The following is a 26984-nucleotide window of genomic DNA, read 5'->3' on the forward strand; positions in this document are numbered from 1 at the left end:
GTGCAAAAGGGGTGCAACTTAAATCACAATGACATGACTTTGCTTTCATCATTTTTCTCCCTTGATGTGCCCTCCACCCACCCCCTCAAAGGGGTGGCATAAGAAGTTGGCATCCTAATATATTAAGGGAAAGCATACATTTAAAACAATTTCTGAAAATCACTGCTTGAATTAAAGAATCCAGTCAATCAGCACCCTTCTTAGGGCCAACAAAAATATCACAGTGAACAAGCATTCAGGTTCTCCCAAAAAGCAAATAAAGAGAAATTCAAAATTTAGATTCACATTATAGCTACAAGTCTGCATTTGAGGACATCATTAAAATGGAGCATAGGTGGAAATCAGAGACTGAGTTAATTAGCCTCTCCTATGTGTTCTTCCAGGTGTTAAGTGGTTCCTTGGACAGAAACAAACACAGAAACACTTAGCTATCCATTGTTTAAAAATAAAAAACCTAGAAGTTGCTAATGAAGCACACACGTTCCTTCTTACATAAAGGAAGCAGACACAGGCACTCAGCTTTTCCGAGCAAAGTGGAGAAGAAACCCTGGAGCATGTAATGTCCAGACTTTAAACATGCAAAGACTGATCCTTGTTGATTTGTCCAAGTAGAGTGAGGAAAAGTGCACTTTTGGCTTGGTTCTAATGTAGGCAATTACAGTCTGAACCAGCTAGAGAATACCCCTGCCCCAGTCCTAGTCCAACACCTTAACCACCACATTGCATTGGCTCTCTGCCAGATACCCCTGGGACAGCCACCCTCGACACCCTTGGGAAGCAAACCTGCATTCATAATACACCACCCCGTGAGCTGCATGCCAGGAAGCCTGCAAACAGACTGTGCACATGTTGATTCATCTCTGTCACGTTACCCACGTCTTCACAAGGACCAGTTGCGCACCCTGGGTTATGTGCAGATTCAGATTACAGAAACTCTCCCCTCTTTGGAGCTTCTTTTGCAATAAGAGAGAAACAGTTGGACTACAGTAGGAAACACTGTGTTTTAACATCTTCCTACAGCATCAGAATTAACCAATTAGAATTTCCAGGAAAAAACAGACATTTAGGTAAAGGGGAAGCAAGAAAAAAACATTTTTCAAGGATATGGTTTATCCTGTTAGAAATAGTAAAAGTTTAGGCAGGAATCTGCAATTAAACATTTAATTTATTTTGCTGTGTATGTGTTAGTTAAATCCTTATTTTCATTTGCATTCATATTTCTGTAGAAACATAACACTTCAAAAGGATCTTCCTTCTTCCTTTTCCTTTTTTAAAAAAATTCATTGCCACAAACAGGTACAGATACTCTTCTGTTATTTTTATTTTCTGGAACAAAATGATGCTTCTTCCAAGAAACGTTGATTGCCTAATGCCTTCCCCCTTCCTGGATCAGACAATTCAGTCTGAAGTCTTCATATCCGGCAGGCATTTATTTGGTTTAGTTTGTTTTCAGAATGGCCTACTGAGAATTAGGATTAGGATCAATGTAATTCTCAGGCGTCTTGGCTGTGGGAATTCTGGGAACTGAAGTTCAGCACATCGGCAAGACACCAGCCTGGAGAAGGCTAGGTTAAAAGAAAGTAGGAAACAACTTCCACAACCAGGAGAAAGTTGACACTCCAAGTATCAAGTTGCAAAGACACGTTTATGCTACGCATGAAGAAATATTTCCTTTCTTTAAGAACTGTTTGAGCAATCTGACGTTACCAGTTGCACAACACGTTATGGGAGAGTCACGTCTGGGGAAACCAAAGGATGGCTGAGGGCGGTGGTCACGAAGGATCTTAACATTCTGAACAAAGATGAAAACGGGCAGAATCTCTTTCTCTCACGAGAATATGCCTTTGGGGAAAAGGCATATAAAATAATAACAATGACGTAGCAAAATAACAGCCAGGAATTACCCAATAAAAACGACTTGGGGTAGGTCCTGAGGCAACGGGGCCGCCAGGCTACGGGCGGGAGCGCCAGCCGTCCCAAAAGCGAGGGCGCTCTCTGGGCCCAGGGAGGCGGCTTCTGAAAGGCAAAGCTCGCGGTTTGATTTCTTTCAGTGAGTCGCAGCTTCGCCTCCCGGCCTTAACCGTGCGGGGAGAGGCGGAAGGGTTGCGAGGGCTGGAGCCCGGAGTGGAAGAGGACCGTCGCGAGCAAATTTTGCCCCACCCACGTGGGCGAGGGAGCCGCTCGGCCACGGAGAGGGCGAGGAGAGCGGCCAGCTGCGGCGCGGAGTCTTCCCTGCACTGCCGGACGGGCGCCCGGGAGCGCAGGCGGTGCTGCACATGGACTGGTGGCTTGATCCAGCATAAGGACGTTCCTGTCTTCGACCGAATGGCCCGGACAGGTAGGCGAGCGCATCGGCTTCTGGCCCCGTTGTTCGCGTCTCTGGCGCAACATTTGTAACCGCCACGATGCACAAATAATCCCTTGCGGGAATTAGAGGTTATTGTTGGAAGGAACCCATGCCAATTCCTGTGCCTTCCTCAGTGGGCAGTAGAGCAGTGCTTCTGAGCATACTTAAAGTGCTTTTTTGTCTTGAGCCCTGCTCCAGGGGAACCAATAACATCATTTGTTTCTGAATACTTCTCTCTCTCTTTCTCAGCTCTGGAAGGAACATATAGAAAGATGAATGAAAGAATCCTGTCTTTGGCTTTGAGAGCACAAGTATTCACATAATGTCCTTTTCCATCCTTCTCCCACCACTGTTTAAATCAGTTAGCCCACTTTGGGGTTCACCATCACCCCTAGAACCATTAATTGGATGTATGGAGTGGAATGTTTGGCTAGTTGTGGTTCAGTGTGGTCTGCAAGCACAGCCTGTGTCAACCCTGGTGTCCGGAAACCTCAGAAGCAATGCTTGTTTTCTTCTGTTCTTGGAAACAGTCCATAACCTTTGAAGTATTTTGCAGGGAAATAGTTGCAACACAACAGTTTAAACATCTCTGTCCTATCAGTTGGTTGTCATTTGGCCAAGGTTAAATATACATTTTAGAATTTTGCAATCTCTTGTCCTTTTGTATAACCTCAACAAAACCGGATTTCCAGGTTGTATGCATGAAATGAATAAAATCTGACATAAGGAAATCACGTGCTGGTCTTACTCAGGTTACCTGTCCTCCTTTTATGTCTAAATGTGTAGCACCATTCAAACTGGCATCCCTGTGCGTAATTTTGGAATCCTCGTGGATAGTATCGACTGTTCATGGGTTTAGCACTTCTAGGTAAATTATCTCGGTGCCAAGACTCTGTGAACCATTTTCCAGTTAGGGGAGAACTAACCAAAGCTAAGCTAGTCTGGGAAATTGGGGGGGGGAAAAACATCCCAGAAAAAAGCAACAGCAAGTCGCTTATGTAGCCTTGCTAGGAACACTGTGTGATGCATCCATAAAATCACCAGGAATTGCACTTGACTCTGAGATTTTAGTTTTTTTACAGGATGAACAGGTTTGGTTAAATACCAAACAGCATGAAACTACATATGGTTTGGGTTTCAGACTAGTCACTTGCTCTCATGGATTACTGCAGCAGGTAGGAATTGCGTGGGTGGAAATTATTCATAAATTAGAAAACAGTTTGTTCTTTCATTTTCTCTCTTCTACTTCTCTTGGGTCAGTGTCAGCCCTTCAAGGTAGACCAGAGTAAGAAACCAGTGCAATGTAGGTTAGTACTACCTTCATTGTAAAGCTATAGTAACAGAATCTTGCAAGTCTGAAAGCAGTTCCTCTTCCCCTCCCTTTATAGTGAACTAGGGAGGGGCTGATCTGAAACATTTACACTATTTTCTTGGCCTGGGCTCAAGCCCCTTTTATCTGACCTCTGCCTTGGTAACGGCTCTTCCTCCTGTCCTTCAAGGCCATTCCCTCTGCCCTCTACAATCAGAGGTGGACAGTCTAACAGCCCACAGTGTTGAGCTATCCAGGCTGAACTCAGCAGAAATTACCCAGACGCTTGACACAGCATGGCGAGAGAAGAGCTTCATTGCAGACTAGAGCCAAACAGTTGAAAGCCAGGGCCCTCATATGCCAATGCACTTTAAATCTGGCATTTATTTTTCTCAACATTCTGGCTTAATGGGCACCTTGCTTTGGGCATCTCAGGTTTGGAGCTAGGTGGCAGCCTTCTCCAGGAAACTAGTTCTCAATGTAACTTTCACACTAGGCCAAATGGGACCCTCAGAACTCTACTGCAGTCTCTAGTACACATTGAGTCTTTTATCACCCTGCCTCTTCTAGTAATGTCTCTAGATTGTCTCCTGCAGTCTGCAAGCTGCTTGGGCAGGTGAGTCTCATTCCCCTAGGCAGAATAAATGCCAACCCTGTTTTAAGTCGTCAGTGCGTCATTGAATACTAATACTGGGTATAGCTCTGTAAAGGTAACATAGATTTGCAGACTGCACCTAGAAGCAAAACTGAAAGGAATAAATTCTGTATTATTAACTATAATAAAATGTGAATCCATATCAACAGTTGGACTCCAGAGAACAATGCATTCAAAAGTAAAAAGGAGGTATGGTTAGGATTACTTTCTATTGATGAAAAAATGCAGATGCTTTTGGGTGTATTATTAATGCATAGAATAGAAATAGGGCTAATTCTCTGGTATTTCCCCCACTACCACCAGAAAAAAGAAACCTAAAGAGACTTTTCACCGATATCTTTGTGTGTGTGTGTGTGTGTTTTAAACACAACATAGACATGATTTTTCTGTAAATGAAAAGCTAGTTTACAGGACAAGCTGAAAGTGATTTTAAACCATTTTGCTACTAATAGTTTTTTTCCCCTTGTTAATTGTCTTCCCAAACTGCTCTTCTCTACCATGGGGGAAAAAGTATATGAAGATACAGCTTTTTTTCCTGCCATGGGGGATGGAAAGCTTTGATTACCTCCTTGTCAATCTCTTGAGCATAATTAGCAACATGTATGCAACACTTCTAGAAGGGTAATTCTGAGACTGGTAAATCTGAGCATAGGATGGGAAGGAGGGACAAGCAGGTTTTAGGGCAGGATGTTCCCCCTTGCAACAAGCTATGATCCTGCGGCACTGAGTTGAGAAATACCCCATCAGACCCCGTTCTACACTTATGGCTCTTGCTCTTATTGTTTAGACCCCATGGAAACTCACTACTAGAAGTGAGACGCAGTGGTTCCTTGTGTCTCACAAAAGAAATTCTTGTAGGGAGATGTGTCAGACAGGGCTGTAACTTGGTGCCTTACTTTTTAATTGTTACATAAACTCAATTTGACCCCACTTAAGCAAGCTTGATCACCATCCTCCTACGCTAGCGAATAGACATATTTCTATCTTACTGTATACATGAGATGCAGTAATAATGTTGTTAACCTTGACTGGAATGAAATGAGCCCTGTGTTCTTTTGCTCTGTGTTGCAGAGAGGAGGCCTTAGAGATCAGTTCTTCCAAGGCAAGATTCTTCCATTCTCTAAATGCCCCAAAGCTTGAACATGGCAGCTAGATGGCCATGTCATAGAACAAATTAAAACGTTTAAATGTTTAGAGTGGTTTTTCAAATAAACAGGGAGATGTTGCCCATCTGAACTAGGAAACTCAAAATGCCTTAAGATCAGCCTCAAATATAAACCCCTTTCATTCCATCAGAGGCACAGAGTTTATACCCATGGCACTAAAATTATTTACAGCCAAAGCTTGTGCCGGGTTACTGGATGGGGCTCAACTGGGGCCATTATAACAAGATGGCTGTTTTAGAGGGGGAGCAATCATTTTTCTCCATAATATATTCCAGATTGCCAGCTGTGGACCAAATATGATACTAGGTCAGGAAACTGGCATTACTAAGAGGTAGAGACCAGTCTCTAGTTAAAGTTATCCTTTGGTTAGATAAGTCTGGTCTCCTTAGCATTTCATTGATAATTTAAACTCAAAATAGCAAAAATCATTCTGTTAGGAATTGAATTATTGTGGTATTTCTAGCAATGCAGTCTCGATGTTGGAATTTGAGAATGCCAAATAAGCTCTCAGATGATGGGTTTTAGATATGGATCAGGCCTTCCTGCCTAGAGATGTTTCTGCAAATCATCAAACCCAATATTTGTATGAAATTGCAGGTCCAAAATTCAGAAGGGCATTATAATTACCCTGCTTTAACACTCTTCCCCTGGCAGTCGTGGAGCGGAAATACAGTATAAGGCAATTCCTTTTGCAGCTAGAGTTTGCCCTTGCAGTGCTGGAGCCATTGAAAGGACAGCCATCTTGTTTTAGATTAATGGTTTTCAAACTTGGCGACTTTAAGGTGTATGGACTTCAACTCCCAGAATTCCCCAGCTAGCATGTGGACTGGGGAATTCTGGGAGTTGAAGTCCACACACCTTAAAGTTGCCAAGTGTGATGGAACGGAATGAGCTGGGTCAAGGACAAAAGCATCTCGTCAGCCCACAGCGTGAGCATGGGAAAGTGAAGAAGATGAGACTGGCACCACCCTAAGGAATTCATAGTGTTTAGTTGCTGGCTTGGGGAGTTTAGAGTTAGTCTCACGGGACTGATGTCAGGTTAAGCCCAAGAAACTCCACGAGACAGTTCTGGAACACCTCAGTTACTTTATTAGCTCACACCTGCTAGACAGAATCCCGCCAGACTAACTCTAAACTCCCCAAGCCAGCAACTAAACACTACGAATTCCTTAGGGTGGTGCCAGTCTCACCTTCTTCGCTTTCCCATGCTCACGCTGTGGGCTGAGGAGATGCTTCTGTCCTTGACCCCTCTCATTCCATTCCATCACGCCAAGTTTGAAAAACACTGTTTAGATCATTGATTTTTCAGGAATATTGGCTCTTGCCTTACAACCCCTCTAATAATATAATTATCAGGGCACTTAGATTTGTTCTACTTGAATTATTTATTCTCCAAGAGAAATATATTGATTTACTTAAATGTTGCATTTTTTTCTTTTATAGTCCATAAAATTTGGCAAAGGTTAATAAGCTAATGTCGAAGTACGTGTCATCTTATTGTTCTATTGACTAACTGATGTATTTCACTATTTTATGTTCGTTGGTCAATGACTGTAATAAAGAATATCTAATTATCTAACTTTCTGAAGAGTAAGGGGTTAGGGGGGTGTCATCTGGGACCAAAATATATACATTGTAGTTGGTTTAGGTCCAAAAAGAAACATGTTTGAGAAAAAAAGGCACATTAGAGAAGTTTGGCCTGCATGGTGCTGTGTGTGTGGTGTTTGTGTTCATACTTATTCCTGATAGAGGCTGTTGCAGAGACTGAAAACGACAGCAACAGTAAATCTGTTTGCATAAGTATCAGATCCCATTTAATCGATCTGAAAATCAATGTTGATTTTTAGATGGTTGGCTTTATGGTCCCATCATTTTTATCACATTGTACTTTTTAAATTATTAACCATTTGCTCCAGCTATGGTCAAAGGTAATATTTTCCATTACACTTGATACGCATATCCATTATCCGAACTGTTTTTCTATTGCGAGATGTTTCCTGCTGATAGGCACATGACCTTTGGCTCTGTTAAGCAGCCTCTGGAGTCCTGTCTGAGTACTGAATGTTTTCTATGTGCAAGAAAGCCAGACATCATAGCATCTTGATAGTAGTAATTTAGCATCAAATCAAATATCTTTATTACAGTCTTTGACCAGCCTTTACAGAAGGAAAAGAGAAATAGTTTGGTACAGCAATTCATTATCATGAAAAGAAGAAAACAATAAGACAATACAACATATCTAATTAAAAGTTTTGCGCACTTGTATGACTTGATGAAGATATATGGCCACCTGGTATGTGAGTGTAGAGTCAGCATCCCTTAAAAAGTAATAAATGTAAAATTTATCAGTATGATCCTCAAATTTAGAGATGATTGGGGAGATCAAAGCACGTCTTGGAGCATCATAACAAGGACACTGTTTGAGGACATGGACAAGAGTTTTTACCTTCCTGGATCCACAAGGGCAAAGTCTCTGTAAATAAGGAGTCCCATGAAATCTTCCCGCCAGCACTGCTGAAGGGAAGGCCTCAAAGCGGGCTCTGGAAAAGGCCCATCTATATTTGCTTAGGGTTAGATTATACAGATATACTGTAGTAGCGGGCTTGTGGCTATCTAACAATTGGTGATAGAATTCAGGAGCACTGGCGATATCATTTTGGCAATCAGTGTCCCTAATTCTTTCTTTTACTATTGTATATAGATTCAAGTCAGAGTAATTTGTATATTTGCCAGATGTTGAAGCCCTAGGCAGTGGTCTATGGTGGATTGTCCCAGTTGGAACCCTGCTTGCTCAGGGTCGACTATTCCCTCATCTATTACCCAGGTTTGGAGTTTGGTGATGGCATATAGTTTGCTAATGATGTTCAATAAACTAATTGGCCTATAATTAGCCGGTTGTTCCTATCACCCTTTTTATATAAGGGAATGATTATAGCTTCCCCCCAGTCCTCTGGAACTTTAGCTGTGTGGTTAATATATGACAATAAGGTGGCCAATAGAGGGGCCCACCCATTTGAAGTGTATTTAATTAGCTCAGGGGGGATACAGTCACTCCTGGGGGCTTCAACACACACTTAAGATGGTGAATGAGATTTTTAACTTCCTTGCATGTGACTGGGGGCCACTGTGATAGTGAGGATAAAGGTACATCCATCACATACGGATCGCAATAAAGGGCTTGGAAGTGACGTACCCAGGCACTTGAGGGGATGCTACAATGCAATTGTGTAATGCTGTTATGGGAACAATTTGTTACAGTAAGCCAAAATAGGGAAGGATTTTTGGACTTTGTACCTTCGATTAGCTGTGACAATTTGTTCTTCTGATCTTGGGTATTTTTCTCTGTGAGCAGAGCCTTGTATTGTCTTTTCTGCCCCTTTTGGATGGAATCTGGTGAATTGGCCTTCAGTGAGGTAGCGTAGGATTTAGCATAGGTTTTACCCCCGGAAACAGCAGTCACTCAAGTCAGTCTCTCATCTCCAATGGCTATGAATGTCATGACTGATCTTTTAATATAGCAATATACTTGCAACCTTAGCATGAGGATTAGGAGGGGAATTTCCTTGGTTAGGGATTAGAATGCCTATGTAGCACCTTCCATGTATGCTGGGATTACAGTTGTCAGAAGTTGACAATACTGACTTGATGGCACATAATCAGTCAATCAGTCAATCAGTTATTCAACTTGTTTATAAAAAGGAAATGTTCAGATAAGCCTGTCACTTAGAACCAGGAACACTGGAACAAAAAGACTCCAGGATCCCATTATCATTATACAAAACCAGAAAAAAAAAGATTGTTTCTTCAAAAGTGGCAAATCAATTCCCATTTGGTCACTTATTAATCAGACTTTTCCCATTAACTCAGTTCTGAAAGCCTGAGACAGACATTTAATGGCTCATCCATCTGTAAAATACAGCTTTTATTTGAACTAGGTACAAATTATTTTGCACTTTATTTGGTATTTTCTGTGTATTTGCATAAAGTTAGACTTTGCCTCCTGCTCTCTGTACAGCATGGCATATTATTTGTGTTGTATGTACCCTGAACTAAATTCTGCACCAAGAAAAGCCCCATTCTCTAATCCCCCAGCTCATGCTGGCTGGGGAATTCTGGGAGTTGAAATCCACATGTCTTAAAGTTCCCAAGGTTGAGAAACACTGCCCTAACTTCTACAAGTATCTGCAGGCTTGCACAATTTTCCTTTTTCAGAATTATTTCTCTATCTGGCAGTTATGGAGACACAGAGAGCTTTGAAAATTTCACCCAATGGGTTTTTAACACACTTTTCAGCATATCATCTCAGCTTGAAGGCTTGAAAACTACTCATAAAAATGAAGCATGAGATTCTCAGAATTTTGGGGGCTAGTTGTTATAGAATTGCTGCCCATTCCCAGCTCTGGTTATCACAAATGCAGGGCAAAGTCAGTGAGCTCAGAGTTCTGCTAATACAGTGATTTATTTGCAAAAGCCCTATCCTTGCACGTGTTTGTAGAAGTGCTACGATAAATATTTCAGAAAAATTTAAATGTGTTCTGATTCACAGTGTGGAAGACTAAAAAAAGTAATGATTTTTATTACTTACAAGGCTGCAGTTGACAGGCAGTATCTTAGAAAAGGCATCTTACTTCTATAGGAAGAAGTGACTATTTTATAATGCTACCGGTCTACATCTAAAAATAAGCATTGCCTTTTACTTCAGAAGAACTATATTTTTACTCATATGCAAAATTAGTTTATTAACCTACAAATATACATATGTGACACAGTTTAAGATTTCTTAAATTGCACAGTAGTCCTAAATATAATACATGGTTTGTGGATTAGCCAGACTTCCATGAATAGTTTGTGTTTATTATACAGTAAATGTCTAGCTAGCTATTGCCTTTTGAGATACTAATCTTTGATCCTTCCCTCCTTCCTTTCCATTTCTTTTTTCATTTGACAAAACTAAATCCTATCTTTGGCTGAAATGAAATGTATAACATGAGTGGCTGCCCAAATTGTTCTTCAGAAGATCTTGAACTGATCTTCATGCACTTGTATACTTCTTAGTAAAAGCCAATGTCACACAAGTATAGCTGTCTCGAAAGGAAACTTAAGACTGGTAACTGAACATGAAGCGGAGGTCTTTCCAACTTTTCCTGAAGTCCAGATCAACAAGAAGATTAGAGCTGTCTTTGAAGCAAAAGACATTTTTCTTGGCATTAAATTTAATAATTTAATTATTAAAAGTACATGTTTTACTGGCAAGGGCATAGAAGTAGTACAAACTGATTTACAGATTTAAAACACTCTTTTAGAAGTAATTAAATTTTGTGAATTGCAGCTAAAAAGAAAATAATGCAGGTTGACCTTATTGGGAAGCACTTCAAATCATCGATTCCAAAGGGCTTTCCTTTTTGTTTTGTGTTCATTAACAAAGAACTTTGTCTTTTTTTTCTTTAGGTGGGTAATATTAAAGCCTAGCAGCAAAACTGGCAGAGTTGCTACAGAGGAAGACACCATGTGACGTGTACAACCAGGATCATTTCTCTTCTGTCCTAGCCCCTCAGCATTCTTCCTGCTTTCTGGGGTTTGGGGATTTTTTTTCTCCTCTCGCAAGTGGATAAATGAGAGTAAAAGGAATGGAAACTGCCTGAAAGTCCTTCTGGAGCAAACCAGGAGTCTTTCTGTTCCATTACATGCTCTTCAGTGGTAATTATCTGTGTGCTCCTGAAAAGATGTAATATGGAGTGGGGTGATCAGGACCATTCTGCTTTTCTTACTACCTTGCCCTTAGGAGGATGTTGCCTCAGAGTAAGGGTTGTGTAATGCTCTTGATGAGAGCCACTTTGGTGTAGTGGTTAAAAACACCAGGCTAGAAACCAGGAGACCATGAATTCTACTCCCACCATAGGTACAAAACTGCCTGGGTGACCTTGGGCCAGTCACTCTCTTTCAGCCCTAGGAAGCAGGCAAGGGCAAATCACCTCCCAAAATCTTGCCAAGAAAACTGCAGGGACCTGTCCAGGCATTGCAAGGAGTCAAGGCTGACTCAAAGGCATATATATGTGCATGTGTGCCCCCCGCCACACACCACAATATAAATTTGAAAAATAAATAAATCATATTATGTCATGAGAGCCGGGATGGTATAAAAAGGCTGGATCTGAACCAGGGAGACCCAGATTCTGATCACCCATGAAGCTCACTGTAGATCAGTGACTATTCCTGAGCTTCATTTACCTTACAGGTTTGTCTAGAAATAAAATGGACTACTATAAAGAGATTTTGTATGTCTTCTTAAGCTTTTTGGAGGAAAGCGGAAAACCATATAATCATAAGCCAAAGGAAGGGCCCATTTCTCAAGGAACCTATAATGAAAACCTCAGGGAGGAGCAGGCAGTGGGGATAAAGGAAGAACAGCAAACAGTTGTCTGCTACAGAATGTTTATGAGCTGGGAGGCTGTTGTACCATGATCTCTTTGTTCGTAATAAGGCAAAAGGTAAATGTTTTTTGCTAGGACCAAAGAGTTCCTTGAGCTGAAATGCCACCATTAATTCAAAAGAGTTTGATTCATAGCTCAACTCAATCCAGTTCTTGGATGGATAGCTGGTCCCCTGCCTAGAAACAGGAGAAATAGCTGTCTACAGTGCCAAATTATTTACAGATGAATAAAGTGAGTAAGCATTGATACCTTGCACAGCCCCTGAGTCTTATTCAAAGGGAAGCAAGAATGTGCTTCTCAATCAGTTTTCCTCAGCATGATACCCTCCAGATACACTGGGACTATAACTCCCAATTGGAGAAGTCTGTTCTGGATTGATTAAGCTCTCAGTGGATCTTTCTGATTAGATTTTTGGACTGTACGTTGGCTACTTCTTCAGAAATGCACACTGTTTATTATAATCATAAAAACACATTGTTCTGTAGCTAACAGAACCTTTAACTGTATATTGCTAAAATATATGACATCATGTTATTGTTTTGGAAAATGCTGTGACTTTATTTAATTTAAATAAATTAAATGGGCTCATTTAATTGCCCATTTTGCTCATGATACAGTATTGTTGGGGGAGACTTAAATGCTAAAGTGGGATCAAATTATAAGGCCTTTTATGCAAAATATCAAAGCTGCCCTTAGTCATTGAGGACATGCCTTTCCAAGAATGCTAAATGTAATTTGGCAGGGTTTAAACTGGCCCAAATGGCTAATCCACTGGAACTATTTATTGTAAGCAAAACAGTGGACTGTGACAATCTAGGAGACTTTCCTTCTGTTCTGGATGGAAATTATCAAACTTTGGTTACCTGCTGGCATCCCACAATCTAGTAAACAATGTTTGCCTCCCGTCCAAATAATGAACATGTGCTACTGGCCCTAAATTTTAAATTTAATTTTTAAGCTCCTCCCCTAGATCTGTTGCCAGCAAGTTTGGAAAATGCAACAGTGGCCACGGGATTGGAAAAGGTCAGTTTATGTTCCAATTCCAAAGAAGGGCAATGCCAAAGAATGCTCAAACTATCGCACAATTGCACTCATTTCACATGCTAGCAAGGTTATGCTCAAAATCCTACAAGCTAGGCTTCAGCAATACATGAACCGAGAACTACCGGATGTACAAGCTGGGTTTCGAAGAGGCAGAGGAACTAGAGATCAAATCGCCAACATTCGCTGGATCATGGAGAAAGCACGAGAGTTCCAGAAAAATATCTACTTCTGCTTCATTGACTATGCAAAAGCCTTTGATTGTGTGGATCACAACAAACTGTGGCAAATTCTTAAAGAGATGGGAGTACCAGACCACCTTACCTGTCTCCTGAGAAATCTGTATGCGGGCCAAGAAGCAACAGTTAGAACCGGTCATGGAACAATCGATTGGTTCAAAATAGGGAAAGGTGTACGACAAGGCTGTATACTGTCACCCTGCTTATTAACCTATATGCAGAGTACATCATGAGAAATGCCAGGCTGGAAGAATCACAAGCTGGAATTAAGATTGCAGGGAGAATCATCAACAACCTCAGATATGCAGACGATACCACCCTAATGGCAGAAAGTGAAGAAGAACTAAAGAGCCTCTTGATGAGGGTGAAAGAGGAGAGTGCGAAAGCTGGCTTGAAACTCAACATTAAAAAAACTAAGATCATGGCATCTGGACCCATCAATTCCTGGCAAATAGAAGGGGTAGAAATGGAAGCAGTAACAGACTTCATTTATTTGGGCTCCAAGATCACCGCAGACGGAGACTGCAGCCATGAAATTAAAAGACGCTTGCTCCTTGGGAGGAAAGCTATGGCAAACCTAGATAGCATATTAAAAAGCAGAGACGTCACCTTGCCAACAAAGATCCGCATAGTCAAAGCTATGGTTTTTCCAGTAGTAATGTATGGCTGTGACAGCTGGACCATCAAGAAGGCTGAGCGTCGAAGAATTGATGCCTTTGAACTGTGGTGCTGGAGAAGACTCTTGAGAGTCCCCTGGACTGCTAGGAGGTCAAACCAGTCACTCTTAAAGGAAATCAACCCTGATTGCTCATTGGAAGGATCGATAATGAAGCTCAAGCTCAAATACTTTGGTCACCTAATGCGAAGAGAGATCTCTTTGGAGAATACCCTGATGCTGGGAAAGATTGAAGGCAAAAGGAGAAGAGGACGGCAGAGGATGAGATGGTTAGATAGCATCACTGAAGCAATGAGCATGAAACTGAGCAAACTCAGGGAGGCAGTGAAGGACAGGAAGGCCTGGCGCAATATGGTTCATGGGGTCACGAAGAGTCGGACACGACTTAACGACTAAACAACAACTAGATCTGTTTGCACTGAGGCCATCTCTGGATTTGCCTGGTCAAGTGGAACACGCACATGAACTGAGCTACTACAGAAAAATAAGCTACTCCAAGCGATCAATATTCTGTTCCACGGCTGATTCAGGAAATCCCATTCCTGACTACTATGACACAGTCATTCAGAGGTTGCAGATATTTCTAACCAATAACAATAAAATAGATAGGTGCGCTACCAAAGAAACAGCACCAAAAGCTGGTTTGAAAAAGAGTATATAAAGGTCGACATATTTTTTTCCCCCACAGTTTATAAATCCTGCACCACTGGTAACCACTTCACAAGAAAAGCTCTACTGAAATTCTAAACTAGTAACCACTGTTAGGTCAAAGGTCTGGACCTTTTTTTTGGTGTGTTATAATGATAATCCCAGTGCAAGTCCATCTTCTTATATTTGCCACTTTCCCTGTGATGGGTAGATGACCCATTTTTGACTGCTTGACAGTATCTCGAGCAATCCTTTGACTCCTACTTGTTGGTCCTTCATCTGAATGGCTGTCTGTTCCTGTCCAAGATTATCAAAACAACCTTGTGAGCAAGAGGCAACTCAAAGGCAGTTTACAAATCATCTTCCAACTCAGAAAGGGGTTAAACAGAACTGTTGACTGGCTTTGCTTTTCCATTTTTCAACTTTTATATTAACTCCCTGGTCAGGTATTTGCTTGAATTTGATTTCCACTTCCTTAAGTCAGCTAGGAAAAGTTTGCTAGCATTGCTTTATATAGATGAACCCATGATTTTATCATAGTTGACCTATGTTGAAGACTCTTTCTCAGTAATATATTGATTCCAATTTTATAATTAGAACTGTAAAAACTAATACAAACTAAAAAAAGATAGAAGAATAAAAAGGAAGAGTAGAGGGTAGGGAAAAGAAAGAAAGGAAAATAGAGAAAGAGAAAAGAAAGAAAAGTAAGAATGTAATAAAGAACAAGAGAAGAAATATATAAAGAAGTGACTTCCCACCTTCATCACAGCAAGTATAAACAAATTTGGTAACTTATCACCTCCTCTTAAAATACAACAAATGATCTCTTCTTCCCATATCCCATCTCTTATCTATAAATAAATCCATAAAGCATTGTTATTTCAGTCCTGGTGTCTGCAGAAGTCCATTAAGATTAACAGAGAGAACAACTTATCAATTTTAACCTTGATCAAATAAACCAACTTTATATTCCTTCCTTTTACTTCTAACAATCTTAATCTTTAGTCCCTCCAAATAATGTCTTAGAACTTTATTTCTTTCACTTTTTTCTTTGTCCATTTTAACAAATCTCTTTTGTAAATCCAATATAGGAAAATTATCCGGGTGCCTCTCTCTTGCTTTATTGTTTGTATATCCCTTTTATTTATGAAAGCATCACCGAGTTTCTTTTGTATGTCCAGCATAACATGTTGTTTTCCATATCATTCTTCTAGCCTGTCATTTGTAAATCCACTTTCAACTCAGTCTCAATCTTGTCAGGTAAAACTTGTTCCTCTTCCATAACATCTTTTAGACACAGTCTCTCCATAGAGGCAGATGTCTCTGTCAACACTATTAAAATTAATTTCTGAATCCATTTTTTCAAAAATATCCTTCAGTGTGTCCAATGTTAGAGTATTTTGCTTCATTCTCTAATTGAAAGTCAAGTTTATATTTTCTTCTCCTTTAATTATAATCTTTAGTTCCCTCTTTGTTGTTGTTTAGTCGTTAAGTCGTGTCCGACTCTTCATGACCCCATGAACCATATTGCGCCAGGCCTTCCTGTCCTTCACTGCCTCCCTGAGTTTGCTCAGTTTCATGTTCATTGCTTCAGTGATGCTATCTAACCATCCTCTGCCGTCCTCTTCTCCTTTTGCCTTCAATCTTTCCCAGCATCAGGGTCTTCTCCAAAGAGATCTCTCTTCACATTAGGTGACCAAAGTATCTGAGCTTGAGCTTCATTATCGATCCTTCCAATAGTTCCCTCTAGTGTCCAATTTTTAAAATCTTATCTTATTCTTTTTTTAAAAAAAATTCAAAACAAAAGCATTTTCCCATGGGAAGGATTATTTATTTTTTTTTATAATAGCTTTATTAAATTTTAAAAAGCAGAAAGATAAAATAACACAAACTAATAATCAAGAAAAAGAATAGAAAGCTAGAGGTAAAGAAAGAAAGAAAAAGTGCTGGAAAATAGAAAAGGAGAAGAAGAAAAACAGAAATACAAAAAGAATGATTTCTGACTTCTTATACAGCAGATATAAATGAAACATAAAATAACCTCTTACTCTAAAACTATATCTTAACATACATGTTTTGCATAGTCTGTTAATCTGTCTAATCATCAAATCCATATATCATAATTTCATTTTTTTCTGTTTGCCCCAAAAAGCCCAAAAGGGGTTTCCAATTAGCATTAAAGTTAGTCAGTGTTTTTTCTCTAAGCAAAGCTGTCAATTTCACCATCTCAACTTCACCATCCATTCTTCCATTGTAGGTAGTGTCAAATCTTTCCATCTTTGAGCATATAAAAGTCTAGCTGTGGTTATCATGTATAAAAGCAAAAGAAGGATTCTTTATAATTAATTCCAAAATCTTATTTCAAATTTATCTGGACCCTTAGTCCATTTGTAACTTTCTAAAATCAAAGTTTTTAATCACCCTTTTACTGCTTATTCCCCCCCCCAAAATAGTTCTTAACACTTGTAGTTGAAACTTTCTTTTGCTAAGGATTGAAGGAAACTCACCTAATGCTGTCAGACTTGTCAATCCAAAGATTTTTAATAGCTGAAAAGCAGTTAACAAGCAATTTCCAAAAGTGATTAGAAAAGAAAATATGCAAACTTAGTGTCCCTTCAAGGGCACTGATCATCATTTGAACAAGATGGTGTTATGCAGAGTGCAGCTATGACCACGGTTCATGCCAAAAATACACACCAGCGTTAGAGAGATTGAAAGAATGTAATGTCCTTATCTTGTTCTCCAAAGAAATCCAGCCAGAAAGTATAAAATATTTGGTTGTTTACTGAGAAAAGTAAAAAACTACATAAAATACAAGTTTCATGCAAAACCCAGAAAAAAATCACTTCTTCTCATATATGTGGCATCCAAGACTTATCCACTACACAAGTTTAACAAAGTCTCTAGCCAAAAACTCTCAAAGAAGAGGTACACTACTTAGTTATTAGTTACTACTACATAACCCATAAAACTGATTACATGATGGCTAAAAGTCTACTGAGCAGTGAGACATGTACTCACAATTTATTGACACTATGACACTATGCACCACCCCTTGAGTAACTAGCATACAGACGCCAATAGGTGGCAGTAAATAGCAGTATATGTCCAAACTAACGACAACATTTGCAGCTGAGCCTGACTTGTTAGCCATAACAATATGTTTGAAGATAGCGAGATGCATTTCTTCCCATGAGAAATTCCTAACAGATAGTTATTCCCTCATCTCCCAGAGCTCTAAACCTGCCAGAGATGGCTATTTTGTGGTCTCCTTGTAAGGAACAGCTGCCTGGAGCACTTGTGGGTGATCTCAAGTCCTCTCCTTGTCTAAAGAGGTTTCGAAGAGCCAGTCTCCTGCCACCTCTTCGTTCTGCTGCGATTGTTGGCTCCACTTTTTGCAGAGCCATATTCAGTCCACCATTTCTTCCTCTGGAAGTCCCACTGATTCTCATTTTCTGATTAGTTACTTGAATTTAAATATCATTGTATTTGCCAAAAGCCTCAAGGTGAGTAATCCAGGGCCAGATCACTGAGCAGATTAAATACTTTAAATATTTGGGGGTTGCATCCCATGTCTCAGGTAGGAAGATGAAAAGGTGAGGCTGACTACACTGAAGGCACTGCAACTATTTTAAGGGGTACGGGTTACCCAAAAGAGACAGTTTAATGCCTGCTGCCATCAAACTATTCAAGGCTAAGTCATAGGCCCAACTGTTACATACAAACCTCAGCTAGGACCATACTCTAATTGCTCCCCTCTAGAAATAGCGCAACTTAAAGTCCTGAGGCCAGTGTTTCAGATTTCCAAAGGTGTCCCTGATGCCACCTTGCAATTTGAGGCTGGTTTACCCAAGATGGAGACTTGTACTTGGCTTGTGGTCTTTCATCTCTGGTTAAAGCTTAACTTTTGCCCAGTGGACCTGGCTGTTCTGATAAATCCTCATAAATTTAACTCACCCTGAAAGATAAACTGCCAGTCTATGACCTCTTCCCTGGGCTTTGGTTGTTCTCAAGGTATGATCAGGCAAAGGTGTTTCTTGAACAGGGATTCCTGGAGTAGTCCCATGATTCTCAGAGGAAGCTTAAGAGGAGCTGGGCTGGATAAGACCAGGCCTATTTAGTTCATCCTTCTGTTCCAGCTGTCTATAGAAGGCATGAGAGCAGTGGCACTCTCCTGCTTTTATTTCCCTGAAGCTGGCATGGAGAAGTATGTGCCCTCTGAACTTGGAGGAAGCCGTATCACTGTCATAAGTAGTAGACATTGGTAACTGCTTCCTTGGTCTGTCTAATTTAAACTTGGTGGCCATCATCACAGTCATGGAAGTAAATTCCATACTTCAATTATGCCAGCTCAGATTCTGAGTACATATGTGAAGTCAGGATTTATGCTGATGGTATCTCAGCTGGCATTGTCAAGGAAAACAATTTTTAACTCATTGAAATTGCTGACTTGGTGTAGAGTCATGATAAAAATTATGCATTCCATGGATCTTACTGCAGAGCAGACTTGGCATGGAGATGTGAGGTCTTTCTTCTTCCATCCTCATCTTTTTGAAATTATAAGCCTTCAGACAAATTGCTTTCTTTCTCATATGTTTGAATACTAAGAAAGCAGACTATTTTCCTCCTTTTTTATTATCAAATTTGAGTAGCCTTACTGATAATTTTCATTACCCCTTTCTTACCAGAAGAGATTATTATAATGTAAGCCTGAGGCACCCTACATACAAATGACACTTTTATTTTATTAGAAAATCAACTCAGCAGGCTATGGTTTTGAAGCAACACTGTAGTGGGGAGAGAAAGTTGCATAAGCCTTTCCCTCCTGACCAGTTTTCAACTCCGTATTCTTCTTGAATGTTTTCCCCCATTGCGGGTTTCCTGATGCATGTGTTAAAGGGTGATTCCTATTTGAAATCTAAAAGGAGAAGAGGAGAATTTCAGTAGAAAAAAGTCTGGTAGGATAAGTATTATTATGAGTTGAGGGGTATATTAGATGAGGAATAAATGCTTTTTTTTAAATGCAGATTTCTTCGTCACCAGGATGGAAAAAAACATGAAACTGGGAAACAACCGTTTGTGGAAAAAAGTAAAACTCACAGATGTGACTTTAACATGACTTCCCACCACAGCACTCCTTGATTCAAAGTGTGTTGTCTTTAATTCTCAATTAAACTTAGATCTGCATATAATGTAGAGCTTATTTTAATGTATTCTGTCATTCTGATTCAAATTACAACGCTGTCAGCAAAGAGGACACATTGTACTAATTCTCTTGTTGCTTAAGCAAGGGTTGATGACTTTGGGCAAACAGAAGTAACTGGCTGTGGTGTGTCTCTCACCCCCAGTTGCAAATTGCTCAAGTCCCTTCTGTGGGGGATTAAACTGATTGTACTCAAATACTGGTGAATATCTGCTGTGTTCTTCTGCAGAGTGGCTTTATCAGAAAACCGACAGTTATGCAAGCTGGGCAGAAAATAAATGTTCCTCTTTTCATAAGAGGGTATTTTTGGGGTAGGGAAGACTCATTCCTTTGGTGCTGCAATCTCTAAGGCATTTTAGGAAGGCTCTCAAACCACACATACCTCCCACATGTGAATGTTCACTGGGGACTGGGAGTCTTGAATTGTATTTCTGTTGGCAAAGCTTTGTTAAGAACAGCCATGGAGAATGGGGATAGAGGTCATGAGAAACAGTGCCCCACCTCACATACATACTAGTGTCCAAGGCAGTAGTTCTCTATCCCCTCGTCTCTTCTTCCAAGAACTTGTGAGCTGAAGTCTCTTCCTGCATACACAGAGGTCAATCTAGTGGATGAGACTTCAACTTGATGTCATGAATTTCCAGTCTTTGACTTGTACAGGGAAATGGAGGTGGCCTTCCTGTTTGTCTGCCACACAAAAAATGGTTTCTGTCCAAAGACAGCAGAGGTGGGTAAGAGGACATGCAGAAAGAGCCAAAGTTGATAAAGAGACTTAATATGTATAAATGTGTGGCTGAGCTGAGGGAGGGAAATTTGGGTGGGATGTTAGCTATCAGCCAAAATATTAGCTGCAGGCCTCAAAGTACTTTTCATTTGTATCAGAGACTAAGAGAGTGAAAGATATAATCATATATGATTATCACATATGATAAAGTCTCTGTGATGACTGGTTATTAGATCTGTCACTGGGAACCCAACTTAAATTGAGGGAGGAGTGCTGCAGGTAGCTTAAATTGTAATCTTAAGTGTTCCTGTTTATAATTCTATTTTTAAGTTACATAATAACAGTTCCTTTGATTCACTCTCAAATATCATATATAAAGAATTATTCTGATTATACCTTCCCCACATTCCAACAAATGATAAAGAGAGAGAAACAGGAGAAAAGAAAACTATTTCCAAATCAGAGAAGGGTTGATGGTGGCAGCAAAACCAGTGGAACACTTAGAAATCTCCCTGGATTATTGGGATTGTGATTTGATAGGGAGGAACCAAAAACAAAGCAAAACAAGAAAAGGGACACCCTCAAAAGTTAGGGTGTGCCACAGTTTCCCTCAAGTCAAACCTGACTCCTGGTGGTTACATGAACATGTCCATGAAGTTTTCTTGGCTATAGCACAGAAGTGGCTTGCTGTTACCTTCTTTCAGGATATTTTTTCAACTTCCAAAATTAGTCTTCAGCCCTCAGATTTCCTAGTGGTGTTCTATTAAATTACTAACCTTGTTTAGCTTTGTTACCTGCTGTGATATTATGCATGAAAGATCATTTATCTTGTTTATCCACCAAATAATTAAAGGTTTAGATAGGTACAAATATTTGTGAATGGTCCAAAAGTAAAATGCACATTCATAAATCGTGGATGACTAGCTTTTTTGCCAACTTAGAAAATTAATCAGAGTGGTTTATAGATAAGATACCCTGGAGTTATCTTTCCTCCCAGGCATTACTTGTTCAGAAAGTCTGGATAGAACCAATAACAGCTCTCCCTTCAAATACAGGTCCACACCTTGCATTCCCAGGGCTAAATGTTGCTTCTGGAAGTCTTGGATAGGGATCTCAGGGCAGGTTGAAAAGTCAACAATTTTATGCATCCGAAATTATCAAATTTGTGGAGACAGTAACTACTGTATCTAATTCAATTTACATTAGATTGAAACCAATTCAAATGTACTTTTTGTTCTGGTCTCCTTTTTCTTTTTGAAATGAGCCCCTGGCATACCACTCAAGGGCCAAATGAAGCTCTCAGCTCAAAAAAATGGTATGTCCATGGTCTGAGATCCTGGCTTGCTCTGTGCCCTGTTCTCTACAAGTCATAGAGAAATAGGAAGTTGATCTGTGTACCATTTGGTATCCTCTCCAGAAGGTTTAGAGATCATTCCAGAAGTAAACACAGTTACAAAGACCTGGAAAGAGGGCGTTGCCAATAAATCCAACTATTCTTCCTCGTTGTCTAATCAGGATAAAAAAATTCCAGTCATTACAACTGCTTGAGGTCACAGCTTGAGTTTATCTTGATTTTTTTTTTTTTTTGGCATCAAAACTGATATTGAAGAAAGACTGCCAGAGGTTTTCCTTAGTCACTGTCAAAATTGTCAGGATGGGCTATCCACAAGGCAAATTGCTTTGCCCTAACACCCAGTGGAGAGAGGGAAACTGTATAGCTTCAAAGGATGTAGATGTTACTAGTAATCAAGAAAAGAAAGTAGAACATTTCTTCAGAGCAAATGCTGCCTGTACAAGATGCCACAGTTTACTTATTCAGGAACAGTAATTCATGATAGGCTTGGCCTATCTCCTAACTGCTGGCCCCAAGCCAATTTTTCCCCAATCCTGGAATACATTTATGGGATGGCTGGCAGTGATTTGGTTCTGCTGAAATTTATGCTTCGTAACTCTCAGCACAATGATACTGAAGGAAACCAAAATTCTTCAGGTTTCTTATCAGCTATTTCAGCCAGTCTGCACAGTGAAAGTTCCCCTCTATAGATTCTTTCCATGGTGTAGCTGTGAACCTACTGTAAGCCTTTTTAATCGCTCCTCCCCAGCCTAGCACCCTCCAATTGCATTGGGACAGAAACTTCCAGAATTTCCAATTGTTGGTTCCCTGGGATTTCTGACAAGAGCTTGCCAACTTCAGCTTCACAGAATATGGTAGAAGACACTTGGACCTCCATGAGTAGAAAAATCACAAAGACTACTTTGAGGAAGAAGAGGCTAGAACTGGTATCTTACCAATGATTTTTGCAGCAATATTTTTTAAAAAATATTTGGGGGCTATTTTAATGTGGTTCTGTTTTCATCAATCAAAGAGGAGGAAGAAAGAACAAATATAGCAAACCAAGACAGTGAAAATTTTATTCCCCATTCTGGCATCATCTCACTGGCAAATATCAGGAGCATTTTCAGGATGGTAAAAAAAAGGCTGCAGCCACACCTAGAAAAGTGGTGGGGATTCAATCATGTGGTTGCAGCTGCTATCTTAACTTTTTTTGCCTCCCCTACAGATGCTCCCAGAAGTACTGTTGGGGAACAGCCTGAAACCTTACATGCTAAATAGGGAATTATTGCTCGGCTTCTCCCAGGAACATGGGATAGTATCATAAATAAGCTCATCCCATTTATCTTTCACACTTGTATGATAGGTTGGACTAAAAAAATTAAAACTGCGATCCTATGCATACTTACTTAACTCTTAACTGCAATGTAGTTTATTTCTGTGGAAACATAGGAAAATACCGTGTTGACAAGCTTCATTTCTAAGCAATGCTCTTCTTTCTTATCAGTGCCAGGACATAATGAAAATATGGAATTTTCCTATTTGCCGAAGCAGCAAACTTTGTATAAACAAGGGCTGTAAACAAGGTGCAAGGGAACAAGCAGGACCACCACCAGCATGACCTCCTTTTTTATGAATTCACAGTAGCAACTCTTAGGTATAAAAGCTTTGATTTCTCTATATAACCTGTGTTGTTATGTTTAATTTAGATCTCTGCAGTCCAATGCAAATAATAATGATGTTTTTTCCCCCTCCCCTTCCCCCAGCCATAGGCTGAAGGCACGATGCTTCGTCATTGCATGATATTTGTCATTGGCACAGTGCTTGCATGCAGAAAAGCACTTTCAGCTCCCAGCTGTTCAGTGGAAGGCAGCAAAGCATTCTATGATTTCTGCAACCTCACTTGGGTGCCCCCTGTGCCTGAACAGGTTGTTCTTCTCTTCCTAAATTTCAACTTCATCCAGGAAGTGAATGCGACCTCTTTCCCACTGAGGGAGAGACTAAGGATTTTATCACTTGGGACACAAAAACGCTTTCCCTTAACCATAGGAAAAGATGCTTTTAGGAACTTGCCAAATCTCACAGAATTGGATTTGGGTGGCAATGAAATGATGATTTTAGACCCTGATGCGTTTGTTGGTTTGTTTAAAGTACATACTCTTCTGCTGTTTAAAAATAATCTTGATGAATCCATTCTGGAAGAGGATTACCTTAGAGATTTGATATCGTTGGAATATCTGGACATTAAATATAACAGAATCACTCGTATTCGTCCTCACAGAATATTTTATAACATGAAATCCTTGGCCATTCTAGACTTCAAATTAAACCCTATTGCATCTGTCTGTGAAGGGGATCTTAATAGTTTTCGAGGAGCAAGGTTCAAAATGTTTATTCTTCGTTCTACTAGTTTGTATTCAAAATCTCCTGTGGATTGGGCCACTTGTGGGAACCCTTTAAAAAACATTCACATAGAAACACTGGATGTTGGAGGTAATGGCTGGGATACAACTATAACAGAGCAATTCTGTAGAGCTATTAGTGGATCTCCACTTTTGGATTTGAGGATCTCCTCTCACATTATGGGTGCATCATTTGGATTTAATAATCTTCCTGATCCTGATGATAATACATTTGTAGGTCTTACTAACAGTGGCCTCCTCTTGCTTAATATTTCACATGGCTTTATTTTTTCTCTTAAACCACGTGTATTTCAATATCTTCATGATTTGAAGATGCTTAATCTTAATAATAACAAAATAAATGAAATTTGGAAAGAAGCATTTCTTGGTCTTCAGAACCTGCAACATCTATACCTATCAGACAATCTACTTGGTGAGCTCTATCAGTACACTTTTGAAGGACTTCCCAATGTGGTTGAGATAGATCTACAACGTAACCACATTGGAGTGATGGACAGAGATCCATTCAAATCCTTACCAAGGCTTCAGCAGGTGGATCTCAGGGATAATGCTTTGAAAGTAATCTATTCTCTCCCAAATCTCACCTTTGTTTTGTTAGGTGGCAACCGGCTACAGTCTACACGTGTCAACGAAATAGCATCTAAAAATACCACATTCCTTCACTTGGAAGGAAACAGATTGGAGAATCTGGGTGACCTCTATGAACTTCTCCAAATTCCAGTCCTAAAGCATCTCATTTTAAGAAACAATCGTTTCTCCTATTGCTACAAAGACAAAGACATAGCAAAGGACAACCAGTTGATTTACTTGGACCTTGGAGACAACATGCTAAAGCTTATATGGGAGAGAGGTTTATGCTTGGATGTGTTCAAAGCACTTTCTCACTTAGCAGTTCTCCATCTCAATAACAACTACCTTACTTTTCTCCCAGAGGGAATATTTAGTGAGCTAATGTCACTCGAGACACTTAACTTGGATTACAACCTATTGACTTCCATTTCTCATGATGCCTTTCCTACAAGCCTAAAAATTCTTAAATTGTCATCAAATCAGCTGCTTTACCCTGATCCTCAGCTCTTTGCAACGTTAGACCAGCTGGATATCACCCATAACACATTTTACTGTAACTGCCTATTAAGCAACCTTATTATATGGCTAAACCACACCAATGTTACCTTAGCTGGGTCACCCAAAGATATGTTCTGTTCTGGACCACCGGAGTTCGTTGGCATTCCTCTCCAAGACTTAAATACAGATGACTGCAGTAAAGACAAACTCATGGAGACTCTGCAGCTGTCACTCTTCATCTTTACCTGTGTTGGTCTAACTGTGTTTCAGGTGGCAGTCGTTGTTTTTACTCGTTTTAGGGGAGCTTGTTTCCTCTGTTATAAGAGACTCACACAATTCCTCATGAAGGAGCACCCACCAGAGTTGGATCAACAGGGATACAAGTATGATGCTTACCTTTGCTATAGCAGCAAAGACTTTGAGTGGGTCCAGAACTCCTTGATAAAACATCTAGATTCTCAGTATTCTAAGAAGAACAGATTTGCTCTCTGCTTTGAAGATAGAGACTTTCTGCCTGGGGAGGATCATATCAGCAATATTCGTAATGCTATCTGGAACTGCAGGAAAACAATTTGTGTGGTCACAAGACAGTTTCTCAAGGATGGTTGGTGTGTGGAAGCTTTTAATTTTGCCCAGAGCAGGTATTTCTCAGATCTGAAGGATGTCCTCATTGTGGTGGTAGCGGGATCTCTTTCTCAATATCAGCTTATGAGATATCAGCCAATCAGAGTCTTCTTGCAAAGGGGGCAGTACTTGAGATGGCCAGAAGACCATCAAGATTTGGAGTGGTTTTTAAGCACATTGTCTCACCAAATAATGAAGAAAAAGGAAATTAAGAAGAAATCCCCAATGCTAGAATTGAAAGTTATAACAGTGTCCTAACAGGCATGGTTCCTGGCCACCATGCAATGTCATAAGAAGGCTGACTTTCCAGAGAATTTGCCAGTTCATCCTGAAATCACATCGAGCTGTTCTTTCTCTCCAATGAGAAGATGAATCTGGTGTTGATACGTCTCCGTTACATCTCTGGTGAACTTGATTTCATTTCTGTCAAGTATCAGATTACATACTGTAGTGTTAAGTTGTGAAAGTTGAGTTTTGGAATATTGGTGTACTATTTTGGAGGGCTGTTGCATGCATGTCTGCTGAAATAAAGGAGGACTGCAGTTTAATGCAGCTATAAATGTTGCTGGTGTTGCTTAGCCCAAAGCGGGGGGGGGGGGGCGGAATCATTGCAGTCCTCTTCTTTGGTGGGTTCAGAGGATAAATCTGTGCAAACATTCAGTAGACATGCCCCCCTCCAGTGTTTTGTATCTCTGTATTTCTTTGTGCATTGAGCAACCAGCCTCAGCAGATTTGTTGCCAAGTTCAGCTCAATATATCCACATGCCTTCCTGTATTGAGAGACCATCCTTTTCAGACTTCCTGTTCATGGAGAAGTTTGTTAATATATTCAACTCAAAAAGATATGCAGGAGTGCTTGACCTACAAGATGAGGGGGAGGGTAGCTTGCATTCCTGTCCTGAAAGCTTGCAGAGAGTGATAATTGAAATATCTGGCTAAATTTTCCCAATGTACATTTTTCAGACAAATCTGTGTTTTGTTTCTGCATATGCATTTCTTCTCAAGATTGACATTTTGAAATCTGACTGAGCAGGTCACTTTCCATCATGATTTTTTTTTTTTTTTTTGGCTCAGTTATTCAATTCCCTGTAAATTAA

At 40.1% G+C, this 26984-nt stretch overlaps 1 protein-coding gene across 3 annotated transcripts; it reads left to right on the forward strand.

The window, feature by feature from the left end:
• The first annotated feature begins 1599 nt into the window (after nucleotides 1-1599).
• TLR5 (toll like receptor 5) lies at nucleotides 1600-26984 on the forward strand. 3 transcript variants are annotated; one of them, XM_025170646.2, is made up of 4 exons: nucleotides 1600-2338; nucleotides 10926-11174; nucleotides 23280-23429; nucleotides 23539-26984. In XM_025170646.2, the coding sequence occupies exon 4, from the start codon at nucleotides 23557-23559 to the stop codon at nucleotides 26143-26145; it is 2589 nt and encodes an 862-aa protein (XP_025026414.1). In that variant the 5' UTR covers nucleotides 1600-2338; nucleotides 10926-11174; nucleotides 23280-23429; nucleotides 23539-23556; the 3' UTR covers nucleotides 26146-26984. The 3 variants fall into 3 exon arrangements, 2 of the variants coding, with proteins under 2 accessions (XP_025026414.1, XP_015744610.1); XM_015889124.3 differs by lacking the exon at nucleotides 10926-11174; XR_015797154.1 differs by lacking the exon at nucleotides 23539-26984 and having other exon boundaries at nucleotides 1609-2338; nucleotides 23280-23531.

The sequence above is a fragment of the Python bivittatus genome, unplaced genomic scaffold (genome assembly GCF_059951505.1).
Source record: "Python bivittatus isolate LINGU-HERP-01145 unplaced genomic scaffold, Pbiv_v1 ctg000020_np1212, whole genome shotgun sequence".
Taxonomy (NCBI): domain Eukaryota; kingdom Metazoa; phylum Chordata; class Lepidosauria; order Squamata; family Pythonidae; genus Python; species Python bivittatus.